This window comes from Rhinolophus hipposideros (assembly GCF_964194185.1).
Source record: "Rhinolophus hipposideros genome assembly, chromosome: 15".
In the NCBI taxonomy this organism is placed as follows: domain Eukaryota; kingdom Metazoa; phylum Chordata; class Mammalia; order Chiroptera; family Rhinolophidae; genus Rhinolophus; species Rhinolophus hipposideros.
Genome location: NC_138061.1, coordinates 34,013,868 through 34,039,676, shown reverse-complemented (window position 1 = coordinate 34,039,676; position 25,809 = coordinate 34,013,868). Strand labels below are relative to the sequence as shown.

General features: G+C 37.3%; 1 protein-coding gene across 2 annotated transcripts in view; it reads right to left on the bottom strand.

Moving 5' to 3' along the window:
* Window positions 1-25,809, bottom strand: part of PRKG1 (protein kinase cGMP-dependent 1) — a 1,143,489-nt gene that overhangs the window by 1,054,786 nt on the left and 62,894 nt on the right. The window contains exon 1 of one of the 2 annotated variants that reach the window (XM_081075398.1): window positions 14,332-15,090. The exons of the other annotated variant lie outside the window; for it this stretch is intronic. Within the exon in view, the coding sequence (XP_080931524.1) occupies window positions 14,332-14,642 (311 nt within the window). The 5' untranslated portion in view covers window positions 14,643-15,090. Of the gene's footprint in view, window positions 1-14,331; window positions 15,091-25,809 lie in introns of those variants that run through there. 2 annotated transcript variants of the gene reach the window in all.

Here is a 25,809-nt window from a genome sequence, read left to right as displayed (position 1 = left end):
CAAGCTGGGTTGCATTGGGCTCTGCTCTAGGACCTTGTCATTACTGACACTCTTTCCACCCATGCTCTTTAGTTTGGTTGAGAGATGGTAATAGCATTTTAATAATGGAATTTGGTGTGATAAATGCAAAACTGACAATACAATGGTAATCCAAACAGCTTATGTTTTAGGTGACTTAAGAAGCCCATATTATGTTTGGATTATGTGCTGAGGGACTCACAAACATCATCTCTAGTCATGGCATGTGTTTTAATCCTCATTTATTATGAGAAAAAAAATGGAAGCTCAGACAAATTTCATGTCACACACCTACGAGTGGTAAAGCAACAATTGAACTAGAGCCCATGCCCTTATCTGTTGTATATGTTGTGTTCTGAGTCTACCTTTTTGTATTTTACATAAATGAATTGCTGTACCATTGCTCCATGGATTCTCAAGGCAATCTCATGAATGCACTGATGCTGCAGAGTGTGGAAAGGGGGATGAAGAGAAGCTGACAACCTATTGTACTCACCGTGTTTTCACACAAGAGCTGTTAAATTTGGGTTTTGTTACCTCACCACTTTGATCCCTAATTATCTCTCCTGTAAAATGAAGATGATCCATTCTCCTTTATTCATTCACATACCGTGAAGCAAAAATGAGATCAAACATATATTCATTTTACTAGCCAATGAATATAAGTTGTTACCAAGCCCTACTTTTACCAGGTACAAGATATACAGTTGCACTGGTAAACAGGCTGTCCAGGAAAATAACCTCAGATATTCACAGAAGCACATGATTAGGTGAAAATATTTTTTTCTAGGACTGGGTATACCCAGGTTCCATCCTAAAGAGCAGGGGTGTCCAAACTGCAGCCGTGGGCCAACTGCGGCCCGCAATCCATTGTTAATTGGCCCGCAGCAAATTCCAAAAATATATTTAGTTTACTTAAATAAACCAGGTGAGGCAGTATGTACTTCACCTCGACTGAGTGGCCTGGGTGTTTGTGTATTTTACCGCATATGGCCCTTGGTGAAAACCATTGAAAAAAGTTTGGCCACTCCTGCTAAAGAGCTAAAAAACAATATGCCAAACAAAATCAACCTTTAAATTTTCCCTGTTTTATTTTGGTTAATGTTGAAGCAAGCACCTCATAAAAAAGCATTTTATCAGGAGTTTGATGGTCTCTATCATCTCATAATATTAAGAGATATGTGAATTTTTGGATAGTCAAAATTAGTAAATTATTATCTTAAGCTTGATAGGATTTTGTTAAGGAGACCTCTGACTGCATCTGCAAAAAGAATTAAGAATTTGAAAAGATATTCCTATAACTAGTTCCATTAATTCCATGCTTGTATTTCTCAACAATCAACCCATTCACTTTTCGAGGTTAACCAGTTTATAAGGTTTTATGTGGCATAGCTTGAGATGAAACATTTATCTGAATTGGAGGGCAAGTGTGCTTCCTTGGAAAGATGATATAGAATTAGATTATTCAAACTAAAAGTGATTTTTCAAGACTATGTCATCCCAGTTTTTCCAGTAAAAAATTCAAATGTCTTCAGAGGCCAGGCAGGTAAAACAAACAAAGGGCATGATTTCTACAGGACTGTCAGGGGTTACGATGAATATTTGGAGCACAAGGAGTCTCACCAAGATAGACCAGGGTATTCTAGGTCAAAAGTTTGTAAAACACTCTTCTGGCCAAGCCCATCATGCCACCAAGCTCTACTAAGCCTGGTGACAGAAGTTTCCCATTTAAAAAAAAAATTAATTTAAAGGATGAAGCACCAGACAGCAAGGAACATAAAGAGGCTTTATCTTATCCTTTCTTTGACAAAGGACCATTGAGGGCCTTGTTTCAGCCCTGTTCTGGGCTCCAAGGATACGACAGGGAGCAAAAGAGATCCTGGCTTTGTTTTCATGGTACTCACCAGCTTTTGGGGAAAGTAGATGTTAACCAAATAATGGCCAACATATAAAAATTCAAACTGTGAGGCACATGAAAAAGGAAAATACTGAAAACTAGAAATGTCACTCCAGCCCAGGTTTCCTAGACCCAAGCCATGTTGGAAGAACCCCTGAAAAGGCAGTGTCTTTTTAAGCATATACTCTAAAATCGTACATTTTCAGGTATAAAATAATTTGGGGTTGGAAAAAGAGATGCATCTAGTCTAGCCCTACCCTAGAGTAGTAACTTAATATTTGGTAAATGTTTGAACAAACAAACAACTGAAAAACAATCTGTAGAATATGTTTATTAATATAACAAATAAAGAAGAATCAAAAGGTACTCAACAAACTTCCTAATAATAATTAAGATGCTCATACTGAGAGGAAAATAAATAAGCATTGATAAATTGAAGGAATGTTTCTTTAAAATGGGAATTTGATTCAGTAGGGAAAAGCACAGGCTAATTAAAATTTCTAAACCAATAAAAGAAAATATGCAAGTATAGAATGGGGAAAACTTACAAGTATGATACAGGGGAAAAAAGATTTTAGGCATGAGCAATTATATTTGAGAACACTTGAACATAGCAGAAATACAGTATTATCGTAAAAAGAACTACCATGATAGTAAGGTGTGCTAGTCTCTAAAAGAGAATGCGCCCGTGGCCACCATGGGTAGGTTGGTGTATGACATATGAAAAATGTGGGTACATGAAAAATTACTGAAGAGCTATCTATATAAAAGGAACAAAACTATAAAAGGAATGGAAAATAGGACTTGTGTTAAAAAAAAAAAGTGAATTGCTGGGTCCATCAGCTAAGCAACACGGCAGATAGAGGAGGACATGGGCTCTTGGGTTACACAGACCTGCGTTTGAGTGCTTTAGCCCACTGTTTTATTTTGGGCAAGTTGTTTAACTTTTCTGTGCCTCATTTTCTCCATCTGAAAAGTAGGATGATAAGAGTACCTACTTTTTCATTATTTTGAGAATGACACGAGAGAGCATAGAAAAATAACTTTTGTAATCATCCCGATGGGCATCATCCTCACTAATTGACTAGTAAAGACAAGGCTAACAAGTAACAATTACTGACTTCACTTTTATAAGGATTTCGGTGAAGATGAGAAGAATGTTCACTATGCCCAGAAAAAAGATGAAGAGAAAAGTGAGCCTGGTTTGAGTAAGAGAAGATGTTAATACTGTTCTTCCCTTGCATGATGAGAAAGCAATATAATAAACTACAAAAGAAGTGTTGAAATCTAGTAAGAAGAGTCATAAAGGAGGAGGGGTTATACCTGCCCTAGGTGATTTAAAAACTCACTAGCAAGGGTTCACTTAGATATTATTTAATCACCTCTAAGCTTGTCTAGCAGAGAATACCGCTCTGTCAAGACAAATAAATGTATATTTGTGTTATTTTCCATCTATCACACTGACAGTAGCCCTTAGGAATCCAGAAGATGGAGTACTGCTCTGATGATAAATGATTAATGTGGACAGGACTTCAGTGGTGGTACCAAAAGATACGAGAAGCGACGGAAGAGAAAAAGTCGCCTGAGAAAGGTAGTCTCCTCTATGATGAGCAGTGTTTTGGTTTGTTCCTTAGGCTGAAGTTTCTGGGAGATGTGTTCCACTTTATTCACCTCCCTGGACATTTTGCAGTGGTATTTTCACCAAAATATTTCAGTAATAGTTCTTTTGATCTCTTCATTTCTGAGGGTATAGAAGGGTAACTCTGGCTTGTTTAAAATAATCATGATTATATTATAGATGGAACATAATCCTTGATGGAAATAAGATACTCCTCAAATATCAGAATTTTCTCAAATAATTTCTTATAATCATTCATGAATATGTAAATGAATACTCAAACACACATATATAATGCTACTAAGTGCCTAAATTCTCTATTTCTGGAATTTTCTTCTTTCATTATTATTACTTCAAAGGCTGTAGACTATTCTCTTTTAATAGTTTCCAATTTAAAAAAAAAAGGAACTTTTTTTTTTTTTTTAGGCTAGGCATTTTCCACCAAAACTCAAAGAGGGAGAATATACATGTTAATATCTTAAGCAAAGCAAAGGCAAAGCCTAGATGAATTTATGAAGTATATAAAAAGGTAAAGAGGTAGCAAGAAGTTAATAGAAGATACTCTAGTCACAGTGGGTCTATTGTATTTATTTGCCATTCCTGTTCATGTTGACTGTTTCATAATAATATTCATTGAGTTTTATGACATTCAGTGCTACGTGAACAAGGAATCATTCAGTTCTTGTTTCTCTTCTTTCAACAAGAGAATATAGGTCTCCATACTAAGTAATGCTAAAACATCTGGAAGTCAGAGTCAGACAAATTATAATTTTTCTTACCATATTTTCCTTTTATGAGGAACAACAAAAAGTCTGAAATGAGATTTTGAAGAAAAATAACTATTTCCTGATCAAGGCTACCACTATATAAAAAAAAAAAATAGCATAGTTCCTTTCACAATATTCTAAAGCTTTTCAGATCTATAACAAGAAACATTATTCATGTAAGGGTATGATGGAGTTCAGCACTACATTTTTATAAAGTTAAGTACTAAATGAATGACTAAAATCTTTGAGCAATTCTTTCATTTTACACTGTACTATACGCTATGGGGAAAAGAAAGATTTTCCTTAACAATTCAGAACTGAGAGATTTCTATTAAATCAAATTCATTTACTCAAAATAAAGAAGGATTCACTGAATAGATCTTCCAGCCAGAAACTACTCTTACTTATCTGAGTGTCTGCCAGCCTACTTTTCTAAGCTTTAGTATCCTCAGACAGTTCCTAAATAAGACAATAGCAATTACCTAGAATGAAGACCGTGATTCACATGAGCGTGGAACTCCATGCTCGATAGTACATGCAGTGGACACTCCAGGATTTACTCCACTGCATTGTTTTTCCTCTCCTCCCACTGACATAAAGAATTGCCATCACAGGCCTAGCAAAATGGTACCTGTCACTTGTCACTTTCAGATGTTTACTATTCCTCTATAAAGGATATGGTGACACCCTGTCAAACCAGCAAAAGTCTAATCTAAGGCCATCTTTGCTGCCTCGCCACGATATAAAATGTGTTACTCGGTCACCAGTGATTTAGGCAAAGTGAATCTTATGAAGATGGAAGTGTGGAAAGGTGCTAGTGTGTACAGAGTGTTTGCCAGCCACCTGCAGAAACAGTAGAATATGACCCCTCTAGTCCATCAGTAATAATAATTCCAGAGGGGGAAAATTCAGAATTCACGTTTTTCTTTCTTGTCATGATGATCCTTTTTTCTTTCGTCTCACTACAGATTTAGAAGCAGTATGAAAACCATAATTTATTGATAGAGCTGGACCATTAAGATGATACGCAGTATATCCAGATAGGAGATGGTTTTCCTTTATTCCTTGGTCTAGATCTGGCGAAAGCTTGATATTACCATAACATGATTGCTTCAGAAAACAGCAAAAGTATTTTGCTAAATTGGGATATATTTGTCATCATTGATATTTAATACAATTAACCAAATTAAATTAAATGGCTGATAGTATAATTATTTCACGTTCAAAAAAATGGAGTACTACTCCTAAAAGAGCAGATATGGTCCAGAAGTGAGAACACTGAACAGTAGAAGGTTAGTAGCATTAGGAGATCTACTTTTGACTACATATAAATAATTTAGGCTATTTACTTATGCTTTTGCTGCGTCTAAGTTACTCTACCTCTATATAGAAGTCAATTACATTGCATCTATCTTAAAGCGATTCTGGTGAAGTTTAATTAGAATTTATGATCTTTAGACAGGCAAAGGTAAGTAACTTTTTTTAAAAAATTTGATGCAGATGGAAGTAAACACTAAATTGTCACTGATTTTTTTCAATGCTACTGCCCATCCTTTCATATCTAGAATTATAAGAACTCTTAACACAAATATTTTCCTAGTGCCCTACTATAAACTCTTGCCCACCATCCTGCTTCTAACTGCTAGGCCATGTAAGTGAACACATGCTTTTGTTCATGTTTCTTATTGTTGCTAATTCCTCTTATCCTTCCCATTTAGGTCCAATAACCAAATACAAGACATAAAGCAGGATTCATAATGAAAGTGTTTACTTTCCTTACGATTAACTTCCCTGTGTAATTAATGTCCCCGATCCTCCAGGCAGCCTTATTACTTCTACTCTGCTTTAACATGCTATCTGTCAGCTGAATACATTTTCATATTTTAGAAGGAGAGGGGAAGGAGACAAGACAGCTTCTTGCTGACTCCCATAATGAGAAGATGATTTTGACCAAAAAGTATTTGCAATTATATTGGCGATTTTCATCTCATATAAAGTATTATATTGGCTGATCCTTGCCTGAGAAGATGATGATGAAATTACAAGTGTAAGGAGGCTCCTATCAGAGACAATTAGGAACCTCTTGAGGAGTTTTTAACAACAATATATGGGGAAAGAGGACAAGAAGGATACACAAGAAAGAGCTAGCAATCTGTGGCAGGAGTGCTGCTGTGACCACAGTGTTTTGGAATTTCCATCTTGCCCAGGAGGTTTCCTGAGGGACATACCAAGATTCTCTGATTGGGAGTGTTATTTCAGACCTCTCAACTGCCAGCAGTGCCCAGACTTGTTCACTCAAACCAAACCGTCCGGAAAAGGGGGCTGAGAGCTTGACATGCTTGCTCTGCTTTCTCTGAAGCCTCCTAGGAAAGTACTCCTCAGCCTGAGCTCAGACTGTTTGCCTTAAAAGGATAAAATATCTGTATGGAAAGAAAAAAAAAAAAAAACTGTAGCTGGCTGCAGAGACATCACATACCAGAAGGAGAGTCACTACAAGCCCCGTACAGCTCTTTCAAGGAGATCTCATGATTGTCTCACCTTCATATACTTAAAATTTCACAGAAGCATCTGGGACCCAAGGAAACAGTCTTAGTGGCTAAGGAGACAGCTGCCCCACCCGTCCCCTCTGCTTGTAAGAGTGGAAAAGGACTTGGGATTGATGGCTAATCCTAATGTGTGTCATATTTGAACAGTAGCCAGGACTCATGGCTGGCAGGAAGGAGGAAACATACTCATCCATTGACTGGAGCCCCAGGTCCATACAGGTAATTATCCAAGGTGCAGATGCTATGGGGATTGGGGAGCTGGAGCTGCCTGACTCTGATGCAAGCAGGTATCTTTGGTTAATAAAAAGGGACCAAGGAAAGTGCTTTCCCAAAGAATATCCTATATTCAAATATCCTATATTCAATATCCTATAACAACAACCAAAGTTGAATACTCTTTCAAAGAGGTTTTCTATCCTATCTGCATATTACAATCACTTCGGGAGTTAAAATAATGTACCTATACCTGAGGTTCACCCCAGAGCAAAGAAATAGAATCTCTGGACATGGCACCACAGGAAAAGGTATTTTTCAGAGTTTCCTGTAAAGTTCTAAAATGCAGCCAGGGTTGAGAACCAATGGGCTAGGCATGGTAATGATTACTTATTTGGGAAAAAAAACAATAAGACATGAATTAAATAGTGTACACCTATAATATGGAAAAACAAATCCACTGCTTTTGCAAGCCCCTAGTTCTCAAAGGTTTTAACCAATAGAAACATTCGACTCTTTAAGTGGAAAGTTTATCCTGGTCCTTTGTTTAATATCATACACATGTACACACATACACACCCTGTTATCTTCTTATGAGAGTGGTTCCAAAATTTTGCTGCACATTGAAGTTATCCGAGGAATCTTTAAAACATAGTGATGGCTGGCTTCCACTCTCAGACAGTCTGATTTTAACTGGTTTCAGGTAAAACCTAGGCACTGGATGTTTTAAAGGCTCCCTAGATGGTTCTAATGTGCAGCAAAGTTTGGAAACCACTGTGCCTACCTTATTTTTCCCACTTCTCCCAAAGTACTTCACTTGCAGTTTAACTATTGGCGAATAGACACTCCCCTGAAAACAGCTTATATGTTATTCATTAGGTTTCCGCACAATTGCCTGATCCTCACACTCCTTGAGAAGCAGGAGAACCTCTCCGCTAAGAACGGCTTTCTAGTTCAAATTCAGGTTCAGCCTTTTATGATGTGTGTGACCTTGAGCAAGTTATTTCACTTCTCTGAGCTTCAGTGTCCCTGACCTCAGTGCTGGGAAATGGGGATACTCTGGAGTCTTCCTCACAGGGTTGTATGCTAAAAACGACAACTTATGGAAAGCACAGGAGCAGTGCCTAGCACACAGTAAGGGCTCAATGAATGTTAAACATCATGACGATAAAGGGCAGTGCCATTCTGACCCATTATTTTTGAAACAGTGATGCATGACTTGTTCTCCTCATTCCTTTTTCTGTACTATGGAATGCACAAAAATCATCAAGCCCTCCCCAGTATCAGACTAGGGGATGTTTAAAACGCACAATACAAGGCATTTAAAATAAGCATTGGCCTAAAGGAAACATCTTAAAATCCCTGTGTGGCTCCCACACCCAGAGGAAGCAAGTCTTCACTATACTCTAGTTTGGGTGTCTCCTCTCTATAGCTGTCTTCCTCTACAAAGTACTCTCTGACTTACAGATTCCATTCCAGTCATTTTGTCTATTTGCTCGCCACAAAGCCCATCATTCCTTTCCAACTGCTTTGCAAACATGGCATAGCTTTAACAATTCTCATCTTATTTTGCCCTGTCCTGTTCCCCACCTTCTACACACACCAACTCTACACACTTCCAACTCTACTCTTCTGCTTTTTTTCATAAAATGCCTATGATTATAAAATCCATTCAGAAACACGACACTTTTGGGAGCATACTATTAGTCCCACCTTTTGTTAAACATCTGTTTTGTGTAGCTGTGTTTTTTGTGCCATTGTTTATATGTACATGACAGTTTTGGAGGGAGAACATTCCTCTGCTCTTACAAACAAAATTATACTGAGAGGGTTCACACAGGCTGCACATATTGAACTTCTCAGAAAACAAATCTTAAGGAGATGCTGATACACGCAGTCATTACAGGAGATGGTGAAAGGAAAGTAGAAGGAGTGTCAGAAGGCTGGGTGTGAGGAAGTAGAGACGGGCTGTCAGGGAAGAGGTGGGCAAGAGCGCCAGCTCAACAATTCAGATTAGGATTCAAAATGCCACAGATGTGATTGCATAATAAGCTGTTGAGCATGCCGGTAAACGCTGCTTGCAGCATGTGCTTATTTATCATTGCCTTGTGTTCTCCGAGCTTGGAAGGTTCAAGTTGGAGGGCCTGAGTGCTAGCAGCAGGCCTGGTTCCCTGAGATGGGCAGCAGCACCTATAGCAGAGATGGCAGAAAGAGCAGCAGCTCCAGTGTTGAAACTGGTTGCTAGGATACCATGGAGACCCTCCATTGCTAGGCAGACAGAAAAAAAAAAAATGTTTCCATATGCCTTATAACCTGCAAACGGCAACAATAAAAACATCGTCTGCCTTCTTTTACCCTTTCCCATTAGGAATACAAAGCCAACTCTTTAGTGAAGTAACAAGTAGCGGGAGTTTGGAAATGTGGCCCAGTACAGCAAAGAAGCTAGCTGGTCATTGATAGTCAGGCAGTTTCTAGAGCTACTCTATTTAAGGGCTTGTCAGTATTTTTATTATAAGCCCCCTTTTAGGGGCACACACCTTGACTGTGCTTCAAAACACCCTAGTAGGATTTTAGCAGTCTGTTCTCATACATTTTTTTATAAAGTCTTCCACAAATTCAAATGTACTGCATAGACGGCAATGTCCAATTAACAAGCAAACTGAAAGAGGAAAGCATATTACAATAACGTTAAAATTCCTCCACAAATACAAGAAAGATGAATTTCAAAAACTAGCTTCAGGTTCATTTCTCATGTCCCATTTGCCTAGGAATGTGAGGAACCTGCAACGATGTCTGTGGTAGAAAATTAGATTATTTTCAATGGGAACACTTTAAAGTGAGTGGAAAACGGAACGTGCTTTTTTTAAAGAGTGAAACTGGGTTTCTTTAAGAATTTTAATCACCTGCTGCTTAGTTACATTAAATACCCTTACCTAGTTGGAATAGCTATGGTTACTATTCACTACTGCGCTGGTGAGGGGTGGAGGATTGGACTGATATTCTGAAATTCAGAGCTTTACTTATGGGTAAAAACTAGTTCTCCGAGTAAAACATACACACACACACACACACACACACACACACACACACACACACACACACGACTCTTGATTATTCCAAAAACAAGCAGAGATGCCCTCTCACCTACTTTATAAAATAGAAACTAAGATTTTTATTCTCTCTGGCCTAAACTTGCTTTTCCTCAATTCCCACTATGGTATGGTGTTCTGGTACAGCCACCCGTTGCTGTCATTCCTCAAATGTACCCTCTGCTTTCTTTTGCTGTCTGTCCCTTTGTTGATGGCTTTCCCCATCCCTACCCCACCCCTCTCATCCCATCACTACTAAATTATGGTCATCCTTCAAACATGTGTTTACTTTAAATAACTCCAATTCCATAAGACTTTCTGATACCACAAAATTAAGTGGGCTCAATCGTATTCTGCCAACCGTCTTAGATATCTCCTCTGTGACTTGCCTTACTCTACTTTCTAGAATATTTACTTGTGCAGTACTGTTAACCACTTGTTAATTCCTCGATGGTAGCACCTGTATATCTCTCACCTCTAGTGCCTCACAATAGCTTGCACAAGGCAGACATCTCATAAAAGAACTGAGCTGTAGGGTGCATTTTAAACTTAATTGTTGCTTTTGAAGATATCTATGTTTTAATATTATGCCATCTATGCTTACACTAAAATCCTGGAATTCTTTCAACTTCCCACATTATTTAACATACAGCCTATACAAAGATTCCACTTCTCTTAAGACGTGCTAGTGTTAAGGTTTAAAAGTTCATATAAGATCTTGTTAAACTTAATGCCTCCTAAAAATAAGAAACTATATTTCTTTATCCTCAGCTCTTCCAAAGTACTTCCCAATTAAGAAGTGAAACATAACAAAATATGTCAAAATTCGCTGAAATTCAGCTACCTCTGGGGTGAAAAGCAATAGCTTAACAAGAATACAGAGACACAAACAACATTTGATAGGAACTCAAATCTGTATAGCCAAACTGAAATGACATGGGACCCTGTGACAGCAAAACGGAAAGGCTTTAGGAATATTTACAATAGGTGGAGGGTTTAGATCAAAATATCAGAATTCCACTCTTAAAAGAAAAATACAGTCAATTTTCAGGAATGAAATGTCATGAAATAAAATTACGTTAAAAGCCCATAAGAAAGCCCATATATATATATATGATCTCCCAAAGGCTCATAAAATTTATTTTTTTCACATATCTGATCTCATAAAATTTATTTTTTTCACATTTTTAAGGGTTTCTTTGCTCAATCTACTTCAAAACATATAGCCTAATAGTTTACATTCTCAAGTAGTTATTTTGTATCAGTGGAATATGGATTTCAATTTGCTACATCAGTTCTTTGCCTCACATTCATAACGAAAAAGGGCTTAGGTGCTATTTGTATACAGGTGTAAAAGCGACGAAAGCACTCTCACACCCCATAGGTGCAACAGAAGGGCCCTAGCTAGCTCCTGTAATCTGACTGAAACTTCCCTCTAATTCCCAACTTAAAGAGAAAATTCCAAACCAAAAATGTTAAGATGATTTAAGTTAATAAGTTAATTTTCATTTTATACTATTTTCCAAATGACCAAAAATCACTGAAAAACAAAAGTTTCAAAAATTATCATCCTCAAAAGGCCTCAGCAAGCAAAAAGTAAACAAATATATTTGCACATATCAGATAATTGAGCAGAATGTTAACTGGGCAGTTACCTACATCTAATGGAAAGAGAACAGAAAACTAATATGAATTTGAAATCAATTGTATGCTATTTAGATGGTTTGATTTTAACTTGAACTCCCAATAATCTGTGTGTAAGTTTAAGAAAGATGACTAAATTTAAGTTGTACTAAGATGAAATACAATGACAAACACTTGTTGACAGCGTCTGTATTAGGTTGGTGCAAAAGTAATTGCGGTTTAAAAGTTTAAAAATAATTGCAAAAACCACAATTACTTTTGCACCAATCTAATATAATCAAATTTTTATAGTGAAATAAATTGAAATGCAAACAAGGCTTCTCTGGCAAATTTTCCTAATTTTTTGTGGCGCTATTTTGCACAATCCTTCAAGTGACATGAGAATAATCATTTTGCACTTCTCTTTCTCTTAAGAGCGGTACACTCTACCACTTAAGCCAATTTTATTCTAGTTTCCTTTATGTAAGTGTGAAAAAAAGAACAGATGTTTTTCCAAAATTATTTAAGCTTGGAAGACATTCTATCATTTTCTTCAATATAATCTTTCAGAATCACCGAAACCATCATGGTGATACCTTAATAGCTGACTTCTTTAAAGCACAAGTTATTAAATAAATATCAGAATGCAGAGAATTGCTTGACAGACAAAATGTTAATTGTAACAGAATTATATGCCACACTAATTTCATTTTCCACTATGGACTTTTTAAAAAATCTAGTTGTTCTTCATGTCAAGCACTAAGAGATTTCTAAAACTTCAGGTCCTTCCCTACTTTCTAGATTCCTTTAGATCTTGTCTGATACAACATTTAACTGGAGTTATCAGCTGGCTTGATCATGCTTCATTATAAAACCTATTAAAATGGTCTTTTTATAAAAGCAGAGTTTGTTCTGAGTTACTCCAAAGTCCTGCAGTTACTAAAGTGAGATCCTGTGGAATGCTTAAAGATCCAGAGAGCTGCCTTTGAGTTATTTTTTTCATTATGCAAAACTTGGCCCAGGAGAGATGGCCATGTACCTCGTTAGCTAAAACAGGCAAGCATGTCAGGACTGCAAATTAATTTAGCAGAGAAAGTTGGAGTGAATATAGAAACCATTCAGGTTTCCAAGGCAGATCTAAGTCTACTGAACTATAAGACAACTTGATGAGGTCAGAATCTCAGAAATGTTTATCCTTCTTGTCTCTTCCCCACTCTCTCACAAAACATGAACCCCTCATTAAGCTAAACCTGCATGACAAACAGCAAATGCTCTTTAGGAACCAACAAGTATAGGTACAACTTTAAGTTTTCAAAAGTGGAATTAGTACATACTCTCAAGCTCTCTCAAATCCAATAAGTACAAAATGATATAATCAAGTATTTACTCTCTCTCTCTCCTTGTATTAGTTCTTTGTTTTTATGAAGTGAAGGGTTCCCAGGGACCTTGTATGATTATGTAATGTGCTATCTAGCCAATGTGATGTAGTTGGAATAGAGTATCAAAATCCTTCATCTTGTCAATTGTGGCATTATCTATTAATTTAAAACACCATTCATGTGGATGCTCAATCTAGGTTAACCTTGTGTTCCTTCCACTTTACATAAGAACTCTGACTTGAGTGGTGTATAACAAGTTTCATTCAATTTTCCCCACCCAAGTTGTGAAGCCCACTGACATCAGAACTACGTAGTTCTTTAAAATGCTAGAACAATACTAGGGTGGCTGCATCAGAAGCCAGGAGTAAGGCAAACAGTGTGTCTACGTTGTCAATAAAGGTAAGTGTACTTCTCTATATTTGAACCTGAAATCATGCAACCCCCTTTGGAGAAGGAGGTGCCCCATGAGTAACCTAATGCAAATTCCTTAAGGAAAATAAGCAATAGTCTCCCTCAGATGTTATGGAAAAAAGAAAAAAAAATTTTTTTAAATCAACAGACTAAGCTTCCATTTGTGGATTGCAAATGCCATCCAATTCAGGAAATCAAAAAAGCTGCCCTCTTATATGCACATTTGCTTATTTTTGACACTTTGATGGTGACAGAAGATCAGGTTTGAAGGGTACCAGCGTAAACTGCCGGCATGTAGAGAAATCCGGAAGAGCCACCAAAACATAGAAAGTAAGGGTGATATCAGACGCATTTCATTTCAAGGCTGATGAGCCGGCATTTAGGGTTTTCCGGCTGGGCAGCTCTGCCAAGGCATTTGGGAGATGGGGCTCTTTATTCAGCTTCTCACACTCACTCATACACACACAGCCGGACACACACCTGGGGCACATTCAAACTCTATCATCAGTAGTTGGCATATATGAATGTACATGTATAGATTTAAAAAAAAAATAGCTTGACATCTGACAAAGACATGAAGGCAACGGAGGTGCAGGGAGTCTGGCTCTAGAAACGTGCACGGCCCCGCAAGGGGTGCCAGAAAGGAAACCTTTCGGAGGCTGAGGATGGAGAAGGCAAGCGGGCGGGGCGGGGGCCGACCGACAACACAGACACCCGCAGCTCCCCACCAACAGGGTGCCACATGGCCCCGGCGCGCATCCCCCGCTTACTGTGGGCTCTTGGGGTAGAAGGGCAGGGTCACATGGCTGAGATCCTGGATGTCGAAAGCGGTGGGCTCCGCGGAGATCGCCTGCCGCTTGGTGCGCGGCTCCCCCTGCAAGGTGCTGGCGCTCTGCTTCTGCGCCTGCTGGGTGGCGGGCCGGATGACCGAGCGGTACTTGTCCAGCTCGTTCTGTAGCTTCTGGATCAGTTCGTCCTTCTGATCCAACTCCAGCTCCAGCTCGTCGATGAGAGCATCGCGCTGCCTCAGCTCCTCGATCTTCTCCTGGAGCGCGTACTGTAAATCCCGCAGGGTGCCCATGCTCCTCCGGGCTGCCGGGGGCTCCTGCCTGCCGCTGCTGCGCGTCCTGGGGCGGCCTCCCCTCTCCGATCAACTTTCCCCAAAGTCGCCGCTGCCTCCCGAGTGCAAAAGCTTCCTACTTGAGCCCAAAGCCAGCCCTGGCTTCTGAGCATGCCCAGTCCGCCGGCTCCAGCCACGGAGAGTTTCAGGGCAGATTCCACTTCTTGGGGCTGACGGAGAGGCTGAGTGTGGGGATGAGCAAAACAGCAGGTCCAACCCGGGAGTAAACCTGACACACGGTGGGCGCCGCAGCGCGGGGGACAATGGCAGGCAGCGCGGCGGCCGGGCAGCGGCAGAAGGGGATGCGGATGAGGCTCCCAGGCAGTGGTTGGTCTGCTCGGGTCACTCGCGCCGGGCGCCAGAGGAAGCCAGCGGTGCGTGTGGGGAGCCTGATAACCCTCTGGGGCGCGCCAGGGGATGAGCAGGCGGAGCGAGGCAGGAGCACCACTTTGGGGGTGGGGAGGTGCGAGGGAAAGGACAGCCAGGACCCTGTGCAAACTGGGGAGGTGTCAGGCGGCTCCAGAGCTGACCGGTGTTGAGGACAGCGGGCTACAATCCTGGCGATTTAAGAGGTCAGAACGCACTCTGCATCCTAAACGCTCTGGGTTCTGGAGGTATTTGGACCGCCAGCCTCAGCAGGAAGGGCTCCCGAGCGATGGGGCTGAGCTCTCCCTTCTCCCAAACCACCTTTCCCACCGGCACTGCAGCACACAGGTGGCTAACGCTGAAAAGAAACTTGCTTCTCAGGAGATAAGAGCCAATCCATGCCTGGGAGGCATTCCCCCCTAACATCCAGGTGCCTTTGGGGAAGGGAGGTTGGAGGGTGGGGGTTTTGACCTTTTCTCCCTCAGCATTGCCACTCTCTGCCCACTCCACTCTCTGCCTGCTAATTACTCGCCTTTCACCCCTCTCCCCTCAAAACTTACGTTAATGAACTCTTTTTAGGGTAAAGGCCAAAATGGGTTTGGACCCTAAAAACTACTCAGCTTCTCCACTATCCTAAGCTAGTGTCTGCGGAGTTGTTTATAGATGGACATTGCTACTTCCATTTGCTTAATTTGGGGTGGGGGGTTGGGGGGGAATCATTACTGAGATTCAAAAAGTTCACCCTAAAATTGAACCATACCTTTAAAAATATTACTGCCCTGACAACTAAAATGTTAAGACTGTACCCTTCCACTTGAATGTCAAGACACAAACTTTGGAAAAGAGGGAAAATCATAAAGAGAAGGAGGACCCTAGTTGGGCTGCAATAAATTGTACACTATACCACCCCACTCCATCCCTGCCCACTCAATATTTCCAAAAACGATGACTATTAGGTAGCATCCTTTTTTTCCAAGGGTAATTCTGCCATCATTGGAACACGTTTAGAATCTCCAAATATTTACTTTATACTTAACTAAATTCCTAATATTTATCTAAATATTTACCAACTCATCCCATTTTATAGTATGTTTATTAGCAGCCCTCTAATTAGTATTCTTGGACACTCAGTATTATAAACCTCAATGCAGAATTTGGCAATTCCCTAAAACTAAACAAAGTAGATAGACAATAGTTTAAAACTGAATTGGAATCCAGAACTATTCACTGGAATCTAAACTTAGCCAAGGACGTGTATTAGTTTCAAGACAAACTTGCTCACTTTTACTTTTGAATACACAACTTTCCTACCTAAGCTGAGAAAGAAAAAAACAAAGGAAAGAAGGAAGAAGGGAAGGACTGAAGAAAGGAAGGAGGGAGGGAGGGAGGGAGGGAGGGAGGGAGGGAGGGAGGGAGGGAGGAACAAAGGAAGGAAAGAAGGAGGGAAGGAAGGAAGGAAAAGGAATGAAGAAGGAAGGAAGGGGATGGAAGAGGAAGGGAAGGGAAGGGAGGGGAGGGGAGGGGAGGGGAGGGGAGGGGAGGGGAGGGGAGGGAAGGGAAGGGAAGGGAAGGGAAGGGAAGGGAAGGGAAGGGAAGGGAAGGGAAGGGAAGGGAAGGGAAGGGAAGACCAGCTAGCCACAGGCAAGGTAGCAAGCTTTTTGATTTAAAGTGTATTTGTTTGTAATTAGAGGTGTAAATGACAAAGGACACATAATCTTAAACATTCTTCCATACAGATTATGATCTAATTTTCTTAATACAGATGACTTAAGACACTTAATTTTCCTGCTTTCCAACATGGACATGTAATATATAACGTGGATAATTCTCAAAACATTTTCATTTGTAATGAATAAAACATGAATAACTTACAAATACTGATAACAGGAAATAATAGCTCTGAATTATTGTTGTCGTAATTAAAACTAAACCAAGCAGAAGTTCTGTGGCTTTGTATAAGTGACACTATTCTAAAAGAGCTTCTGTGATATTTTCCCTCTCCCAGGCAAAAGGCCAAATTCTTATCTTTTTAACCTATGGGAATTCTTTAATTCCATGGGAAAATGTTTAAAACTAAATGATTTTTTTTCTATTGATCTATTATAGGGTTCCAGGAGGCCAAGAGTTTATGTCTAAAAATACATCAAAAGCAATGTATAAGGAATATCATTAGATAACTGCTAAGCAGGGTTATATTTTAAGTTTCATTTGAGGACTAAATGGGGTTACTTAATGTCTTCAAGCAGCACAAAGAAGAAGATATTCTTTCTCATTTTTAGAAAGAATGTCTGTCTACATGTACAAAGGAAAATAGAAACTAAAGCATTTCCCCCTCCCCCAAATAAAAAAAATTGCACTTCAACCAAAAAATACTTGGGCATTTTTTTTAACAAAAGCAATGTGTGTTTTTTTTACACTGAATTATATAAATATTTTTAACTATTTAAGGTACCACATCTAGATACAATTATAGGATATATACTCGTACATGTTACATTTTCATTTTAAATGGAAGTCTTGTGATACAAAATATTCCACGATGAATCCCATATTGAAAGTCAAGAATCTGTTTTAATAAAGTGCAAACAAAGTAAATGACCGAGAATATATGACTATTACAACTGATTTACACTTTGAAAGGTGTTCAAGGTATAAAAATATATTTGGTTATATTAGCCTATATAATTTAAAAATAATTTAATTTTATACTTTATAATACTATAAATACTTTATAGTTATATATGCAAAATCAAAATTCTAGGCTTTTCTCTTCTGTTCTTAAAGTCGAAATAAATATTTTATTTAAGTTTTTCAATGATGTTCTTAACTGGCTGATTAGATCTTGATTTTCCTTCTCACCTTTTGAGTGAGTCCAGTATTTTCTTAAACATCTTTTGCATTGTACTTGGTAAATGCTCGGAATAAATTTTATGTGAAAAATCAAGGTCCTGCAGACAAATTTTACTGTATGTCTTATAGTTAATGTAGTTGACTAAATTTTTAAGATCAAAGATCAGGCACAAGTCTATTTTCTACTCATTAAGAAGTAGCTACCATAAATCTGGAAAGGAGTGGAGTGGAATGACATATACTGAGTTTTCTCACTGCCTATTTGGGATGACCTCTTGACGTTACATGCTAAAACAGAGAACAATGCAAATTTGAAGGAACCGAATTTATACTCTAGAATTCCATACTCCACTCACAATCTACTTTTCAGCAGTTTGCCTGTAATAGCTCTAATAGAAGCAAAGCTTCACCAGTAGCCAAACCAACCTGTGGCATATTACTCTTCAATTTTGTATCCAACCTCATGAATGTGGATTAGTATTACGCCTTCCTTAATAAATCTCAGAATTATTGAATAAAATATTAAATAACGCAGTTTTATCATGATGCTATGTATTAAAACAAGAGTCTGTAGAATTTCTAGTTCTTCACTAAAAATATATAAGGTTGGTGCAAAATTGTGGTTTAAAAGGTTAAAAATTGCAAAAAAGAGATTACTTTCGTACCGACCTAATAATTTGCTTCAAAAGAATTGTGTCATCCAATTTTGTCATCTACTTTTTCTTCCACTGATGCTACTTTTCCTCGAACCCTTCTAAGTTTGAAAGTTTCTTCTGCCATTTTACGTACATAACTTGAACAGCAAGAAACAAAAACGAACGCAAGAAACATAGCTAAGATTTTTAAGTGATGGAAGCCACCCCTCACAGAAATTTGGTAGCAGTAACAAGTACCGCTAAGAATCTAGAAGTATATATGAAAGTTACTATTATTGAATGACATAGTGGCTTGTTCTAAATTGCTAATCTTAATTAAGAACACAATAAAAGTAACTAACTTCCTTGAACTCTTAATACTGGCACTGTTCATGGAACTCTACAAGTTAGACATTATCATTATTTCCATTTATATTTGAGAAAATGGAGGCGCAAAATCACACGTCTAATAAATGGTAGAGCCTGGACTCAAATCCAGAACACTTAATGCACAGCTCAGTCCCTTACCCCCACCTTTCATTTCCTTCTGCAGAACTTCCAACTGTTGTTGCTGTCTTGGTTCTGGATCCAAAGAGATGAGTGTTCTTAACACTAACTAGCCTGACTGTGGGGCTGGGAAGGTGGAAAGAGGAGTAACTTAGAAAATCCTGCGAAAGCAGGAAACAGATTTTCAAAAAGTTATTTTTCCCAACACTCTTTTCACTCCTGTGCCATTTCGTCCTGGTTCAGGGTGACCAACTTCTATCAATTTGTCTGGGATTGTCCTAGTTTTAATACTAAAATTGTTTGGGACTGTCCTGGTTTTCAAACTAAAGCGCTAGGTATCCCTTGGTCCTGGGCAAACCTAATGAATGGCTAGTCACCCTAATGAATTCAGGATTGCTGAGCCTCTCCATTATATACATATTTTCTGCAGTCAAATGCTCTGCAATCAGTATTTTATACATATTTTCAAATCTTGCTTTCAAAATTACTGATAGGAAAGTAAAACTAAGGAAGATCCATCGCAATAATATCTAATAACTATTATTTTAGGCACATTAGTAATTCATTTATGGAATTGTATAAATATGTTTTAGGAAAGCAATCATCCTATTCCAATGTCTACTAATACACCACAGGAATTGTCTTTGGACTGTAAAAGAGAATGAATCAGACAATAGAATTTTAATTACACTTTGACGAATTAGGCAAGGATTCACGCCTCTGTTTTGGTTTATTGTTATGATAGAAATCTGGAGTTTAGAAAGACTGGTTTCCTATGGATTAAGCACAGCATTATAAGCACCTATTCACTTATCTCCTATAGAATTATATAATTCTTACGCCTGCGTAGGCTGATAGAGTCAGCCATCATGAATGCATATTTAAATGCATATAAGTAAAAATGCTATGGTCGGGTTGTTTTGAAATTATGCTATTGAGAATGATACATTCTGCATGGAAAAGAAAAAAAAAAACCCATAAAGCATTAATGAGGAAAAACTTACTGCAGAGACTTGGAAAGTAATAGTGCATTGTACCCTAATTGCTAATGTGCTTAGAGTTTAATACCAAATTACTGTCATGCCTAATCTTAGTTGAAATGAATTCTTATAGTCCACAACGTAAAATGATGGTAAGTTATTATTGGGCTTTAGCCTAAATTAGTGCTCAAAAAATCTGTGCACTAGCTAACAAAAAGAATATTTCTTTGTACTGTTAGCAAGCTGCCCATTTCCAAATACCATAAGAAATAAAAGATTTTTAAGAAGAAAAATATTAGGTATTTTGTATTGTTTTCATGAATGGAATAATTGTAAATGCATAAAATGGAATTTAAAAGGCTTTTTCACTAAACATCTTACTGCATTCTTTTAATGTCACCTTATTTCAAGAACTTTTTTTAAATTAAATTTATTGTGGTGACATTGGTTAGTAAAATTACATAAGTTTCAAGTGTATATTTTTATAATACATCATCTTTATACTGTATTGTGTTCACTACCCAAAGTCAATTCTCCTTCCATAACCTTATATTTGACCCCGTTTACCTTCTACCACTCCTTACCCCTACCCTCTGGTATCTTACCGCATCTTAAGCCTCATGAATATATACATGGTTATGTAACATCATAATACCTCATATCTGATAAATAAATTAGTTTCTCAGTTCCAACTCAGTGATTCTTCTGGTATTTAAAGGCACATTATTTCCTAAGTTAATGGATCGGTATTTTCCCAAAAATTTTAAAAACATTTGCAAATATAATTTTGCTTTTGAAAATAGGTTTGATATCATGAAGGCTATAGGAGAATAGCTTTGGAGTCAATGATACTTTGTTTTTGCTTTCATTTTAGATAGCTTTTAATAGTTGATGTAACTTGCCATCTTCCTCCTACATTATCAAAATTGAAATTGTAATTTCAAAATTACAATTGTAATTTTGCTCATGAACTTACTAAAATTAGTAAGGTAGGAAAGTTCTGAGGATGTAAGAAGTACAATAAAATGAAATTTTGAGTGAATTGGATTTTTTTCAGTAAGCAAAATGAATGAATTGGGCAAGAGAAAATGGTAAGACATTTGTTTATACTGCAAGAATGTCAGAGACTTGGAGGAGAGAAGAAGTTGCAGGCAAAAAGACTTCATAGGAAAATACACATAGATCTTCACGCTTACAAACTTAATGGACAAGTAAATATCACCTAACTTCAAATTAAGTTAGCTAATGACATTGTGACTTTTATACAATCATCAGGAGATCAAAATCTAGAAATCCATCTCTAATGATAGGCAAATGACCAGTAGGCTATTGGTCAAATGGAACAAATGGATATTATTCTAGGGCCAAGATATGGGGCCTGCTGTTTATGAAAGCATTACCCTTGGAACAATTATAGAGCCTTAGCTAGGACCTATGAGACGCATATATAATATTTGCTATGCATTTAAGACCAATGGCTAAATAATCAGTCATTTTGCCCAATGTACACTTCTGGAAAAAAATTTACTAACTTTTTCCTGGTCCAGATTAGATTTTTAAAAATTCATTTTTCAAAGCACAAGCATTTATCTGGTACATAAGAATATTTTAAATATTAGTGGCTCAGATTTAAACTTAAAAAACATATGTACAAACACCTAAATAATAAATAACTTGCCCAAAACAGTCATAGATAAAATATCATATGGTTTTAATGCCCCATATAAACAAATATAAAATAGGAGGGACTTTTACATTGTTTAGTATTAAGCAGAATATTCAGTGTCTGTCCTAAGTCACTGCATTATGTAAGAATGTTTCTATGTAAAGGTCAGAGTTCATTTAGGGAATTATGAAAAATTCATCGAAGTTTTGCATACATTATAGTACAGCAAAAATTATAACCATCTAGCTTCCTTTGAGAAGCTTTTATGTTGAATACCAATTTTACGGGGACAAAATGACAGGGAAATCATCAAAATGTTTAGTTGTGGAATATTAAAAGCAATTGCTATTGTTTGGAACATAGAGAACTTAGTGAAAATTGCCTATTTTCACTTTGAAATTTCCACTGGTCAGACCCTCAATCAGTACACAGCAAGTAACATTCTCTCAGCAGTCATAGAACTGAAACTTACCTACTGTCATAGCATTTCCACATACACTCCACTAATTTAGTTTATGCCTCTCTCACCAATATTCCCAGATATAGAATGTTAAAGAACTGGATAGCAACATTTGCTATGGTTGGACACCCTACCTTTCCCCACCTCCTGGGGTGAAGCAGATGTGTCCTTATTCTTTACTCATAATGGATAGCACAGAATTTTGAGCCAGGATGGACCATAGAGATTATATAATTCAACATCCTCATTTCAAATGTAAAGACACTTAATGGCCAAGGCAGAGACAAGTTTAAAACCCAAGTCTCCCAATTCTCACCAGAGTGTTCTTAAACCTGTATTCTTGACATTTTATTATTTCTGCACATAGAAGCCTGATTTGGTTCACATGGAAATCTGACCTCCTATCTCTTAGTAATTAATAGTTGTTAAAGCCAATTCACAACATTTAACTTTGCTGCAGAACACAAAATATATTAAAAAGATCTTTGAAATGTCTGATTAGTTCTATTATGCCTCTTCTTATATCCAGACCATGTCGAACTTCTGTTGCTACTGCGGGGATCTACATGAAGAGGTGAGGGTGTGTATGTGTGTGTGCACGTGTGTTTGTGTGCGTGTGCACGCGCATGCACTTGCACAAGGCATGCATATACCATAGGTATGAAATCTAAACCACATCATCCTTATCAACCTTTATCTACATCAATGTAAAGGTGGGTACATGAGACAGATGCCTCCCAAATCTTTTGCATTACACCTTATTTGACAAGAGATCTAAGTGGGGAAATACAGAATAAATCATCTCATTTACTTTTTCTCTTTTTAGACACAGCAGCTCAAGTTTCCTCACATTACAGAGGTTTAAAAGCCCTTGAAATATGAAAAACAATCATTACCATGAAAGATAAAATTTGTTTCCAACTCATAGAAATCAAAAAGGAACACCCTAACCCTTACATAGGGATTCAAATGGTGATACTTGTTTGATTCCCTAAAATCATGTAATTGATCTCAGACTACTTGGCATTTTTAAGGTATAAAAATTTTAGAATATACTAAAAGGTGATTTTATTTATTTAATGTTTTCTAATATTTTCTATTTAATATTTTCTAATTTAATATTTTCTAATAAATAATAAATTCCATTTAATATTTATTTAATATTTTCTAACTACAAAATTTGCAAAAAAACAATAAAAGCCAGTAAAGATATTTGTTGAAATACATTGAAAATGCATTTAGATTTTTATTACACTAGCATTTTACTAAAATATTTTTATTTTAATAGTCTAAGTATATGTTCTTTTAATCACTAATATATCTACAAAGAAAATTATCAACATTAACACATTACATAATTTTCATATTCTAGAATCAGGAAATATCTAACCATGAGAAAGTGGAATAATTGATGAAGAAAACACAAATAACCAAGAAGAATGAAATAGAAATGGTTGGTGCAATAGCCAAACTCAGTGGTCAAGGATCAGCTTTGCCAGCAACCCAATCACTCTCAATAGGAGCTTTCACCCAAAGGATATACTACAGTGAAGTGTTTCCTCAGAGTGTAAACTAAAGAACACTAGTTTCTTAAAACGATGGTAAGAGTGACCAAAAAAAGGGTTCAGTGGTCAAAAGTCTTTGGCAAATACTGGGAAAAGGTCAACAAAACAGATCTCTGTCTACATTGTTTCTTAGAACTTTTTTACTTTCCAATGTGCATTATGAATCTCCAAAATAAATATCTAGTAAATATTGACAGTTGATTTAAACAACTAGACTTTCTTCTACGACTCTAAGTGTTGAAACTGAGTTTGGCATTTAATCGTTCAAAGACAATTCATTATAAACTACAAGCATCTACCATCCTATTCGTGAAATTCCTTATCAGCGTTTACATACACCGCAATGTCAAGGACAAGAGCACAGCGCTGGACCCACTAAAGTACTGCCAACCACCAATATCTACAAACCTTTCAAACCACAGGTTACCCAGCCTGTGACCACAGCCAATGACATGACAGGAAACCATGAACAAATGACAAATTCAGTACTTACAGGAAGGATTAACATTGTCATTTGACCCATAATCACATTTCCTTTCTTTAAAATTAGGCTGGGTCACAGGATTGTTGCTCAGGTTGGGGAAATAATTAAAGCAAAATTACAATGGGACTGAAATCAGGAGAGCAATCGATTAATTTTTAATTACGTAAGTGTTATATTGACCTTTTGGTCTTTTAAAATCTCCAGGCGCCAAGTATTATAATAATTTCATTTTAACATTTTAGAGCTTTTCAACTGGTGATTCTTTTTCTGTCTATAAAATCTTTCTAACCCCTTTCACAACCCTCAAATGCCAAAGCCATTGTTTCCCCATAACTATCTGTATACCTTTTTAGTCATTAACTCAATGAACTCATTCTTCAGTTCGTCCCTCAAATATCACTGACTTTCATAATCCTTTTGAATCATCCCTATGATATTTTCCCTGAAAATAGTACTTACCATGATTTATAATTATATATAATTTGCAAGAATGTTTGTCAAATAGCTATCATTTCCATTAGACTAAAACTCCAAGAAAGCAAGGAACTATGTTTATTTCGTCGACCAACACATAGAAGTAGGCCACCCCTACATATTTGTAAATTACATTGAACAACTGAAGGTAGGACTAAATGAATGAAGTCAAGAAATGTTTATTTAGTATCTACAGCATGCCATCATCAATAAACAGACAGAAAAATTGTTCCTTTCTCTCCTTTCTACACCAAGAGATCCATCCAACAAGCTGAGAAAAGCATCCTTTGACGCAATATGGAGATGAGCTTCAAAGTTGGCACCCTTCACTTGGGTATCCAGTTCAGAAATACATGTATCATAAATCTCAGAAACCAGTATAATTACCCTTGAGGAGGTGCTGCCCTGTATCCCAGGTCTCAGTCAGGAAGTCAGCAAGTCATACCATTTAATGGGTTTTAAATAGCACTAATTTTCTCTGTTTTCCTTGGAAATATTTATGATATCTGTTTCCCTTGGACAAGTAGTTCAAATGTGAATCTAATCACTTAAAATAACCATCTGAGGTAAAATCTTTCAAACTAGAGTATTATGACCAAAATTAGCCTGAAATACAGCTTAGAAGTGAATGAAGATAATGAATTTCTCTATAACATGACAGAAACAGTGACATGAAAACTATGATATGATGATTTTTCTGATAATTGATGTTTTAGCTCTCTGTAATTCTGCATGTTCTTTCTGTATGCAATAAATCACATATACCAGAAACTTAGCTTTAAAAAAAATGCATGGTTTTTCTTCTGCCGAAAAAATACAACAGACATCACTCTTTGAAAAACATATCTGCCTGCTGAAAACTCATGATAACTGTTTTCAACCTGTCACCTAGAAATATTTCCAGGAAATAATTTTTCTTGTTACCCAACCACCTTTCCAAATCACACCTAGACAATCAACAATCTTAGTGCACCTTTAACTTGCTGTAATCTCAGAGTCTTTCTTACATTTAGGCTTATAATATATTGTCTTCAAGGGTTGGTGCTCTTTCATATAATGCTGGCAGCAATTATAGCAACAGAAATTCTGCAGTTCCTTTTATTTCTTCACAAGTTCTAGTTATTCTTTCAAAAAGCTGACT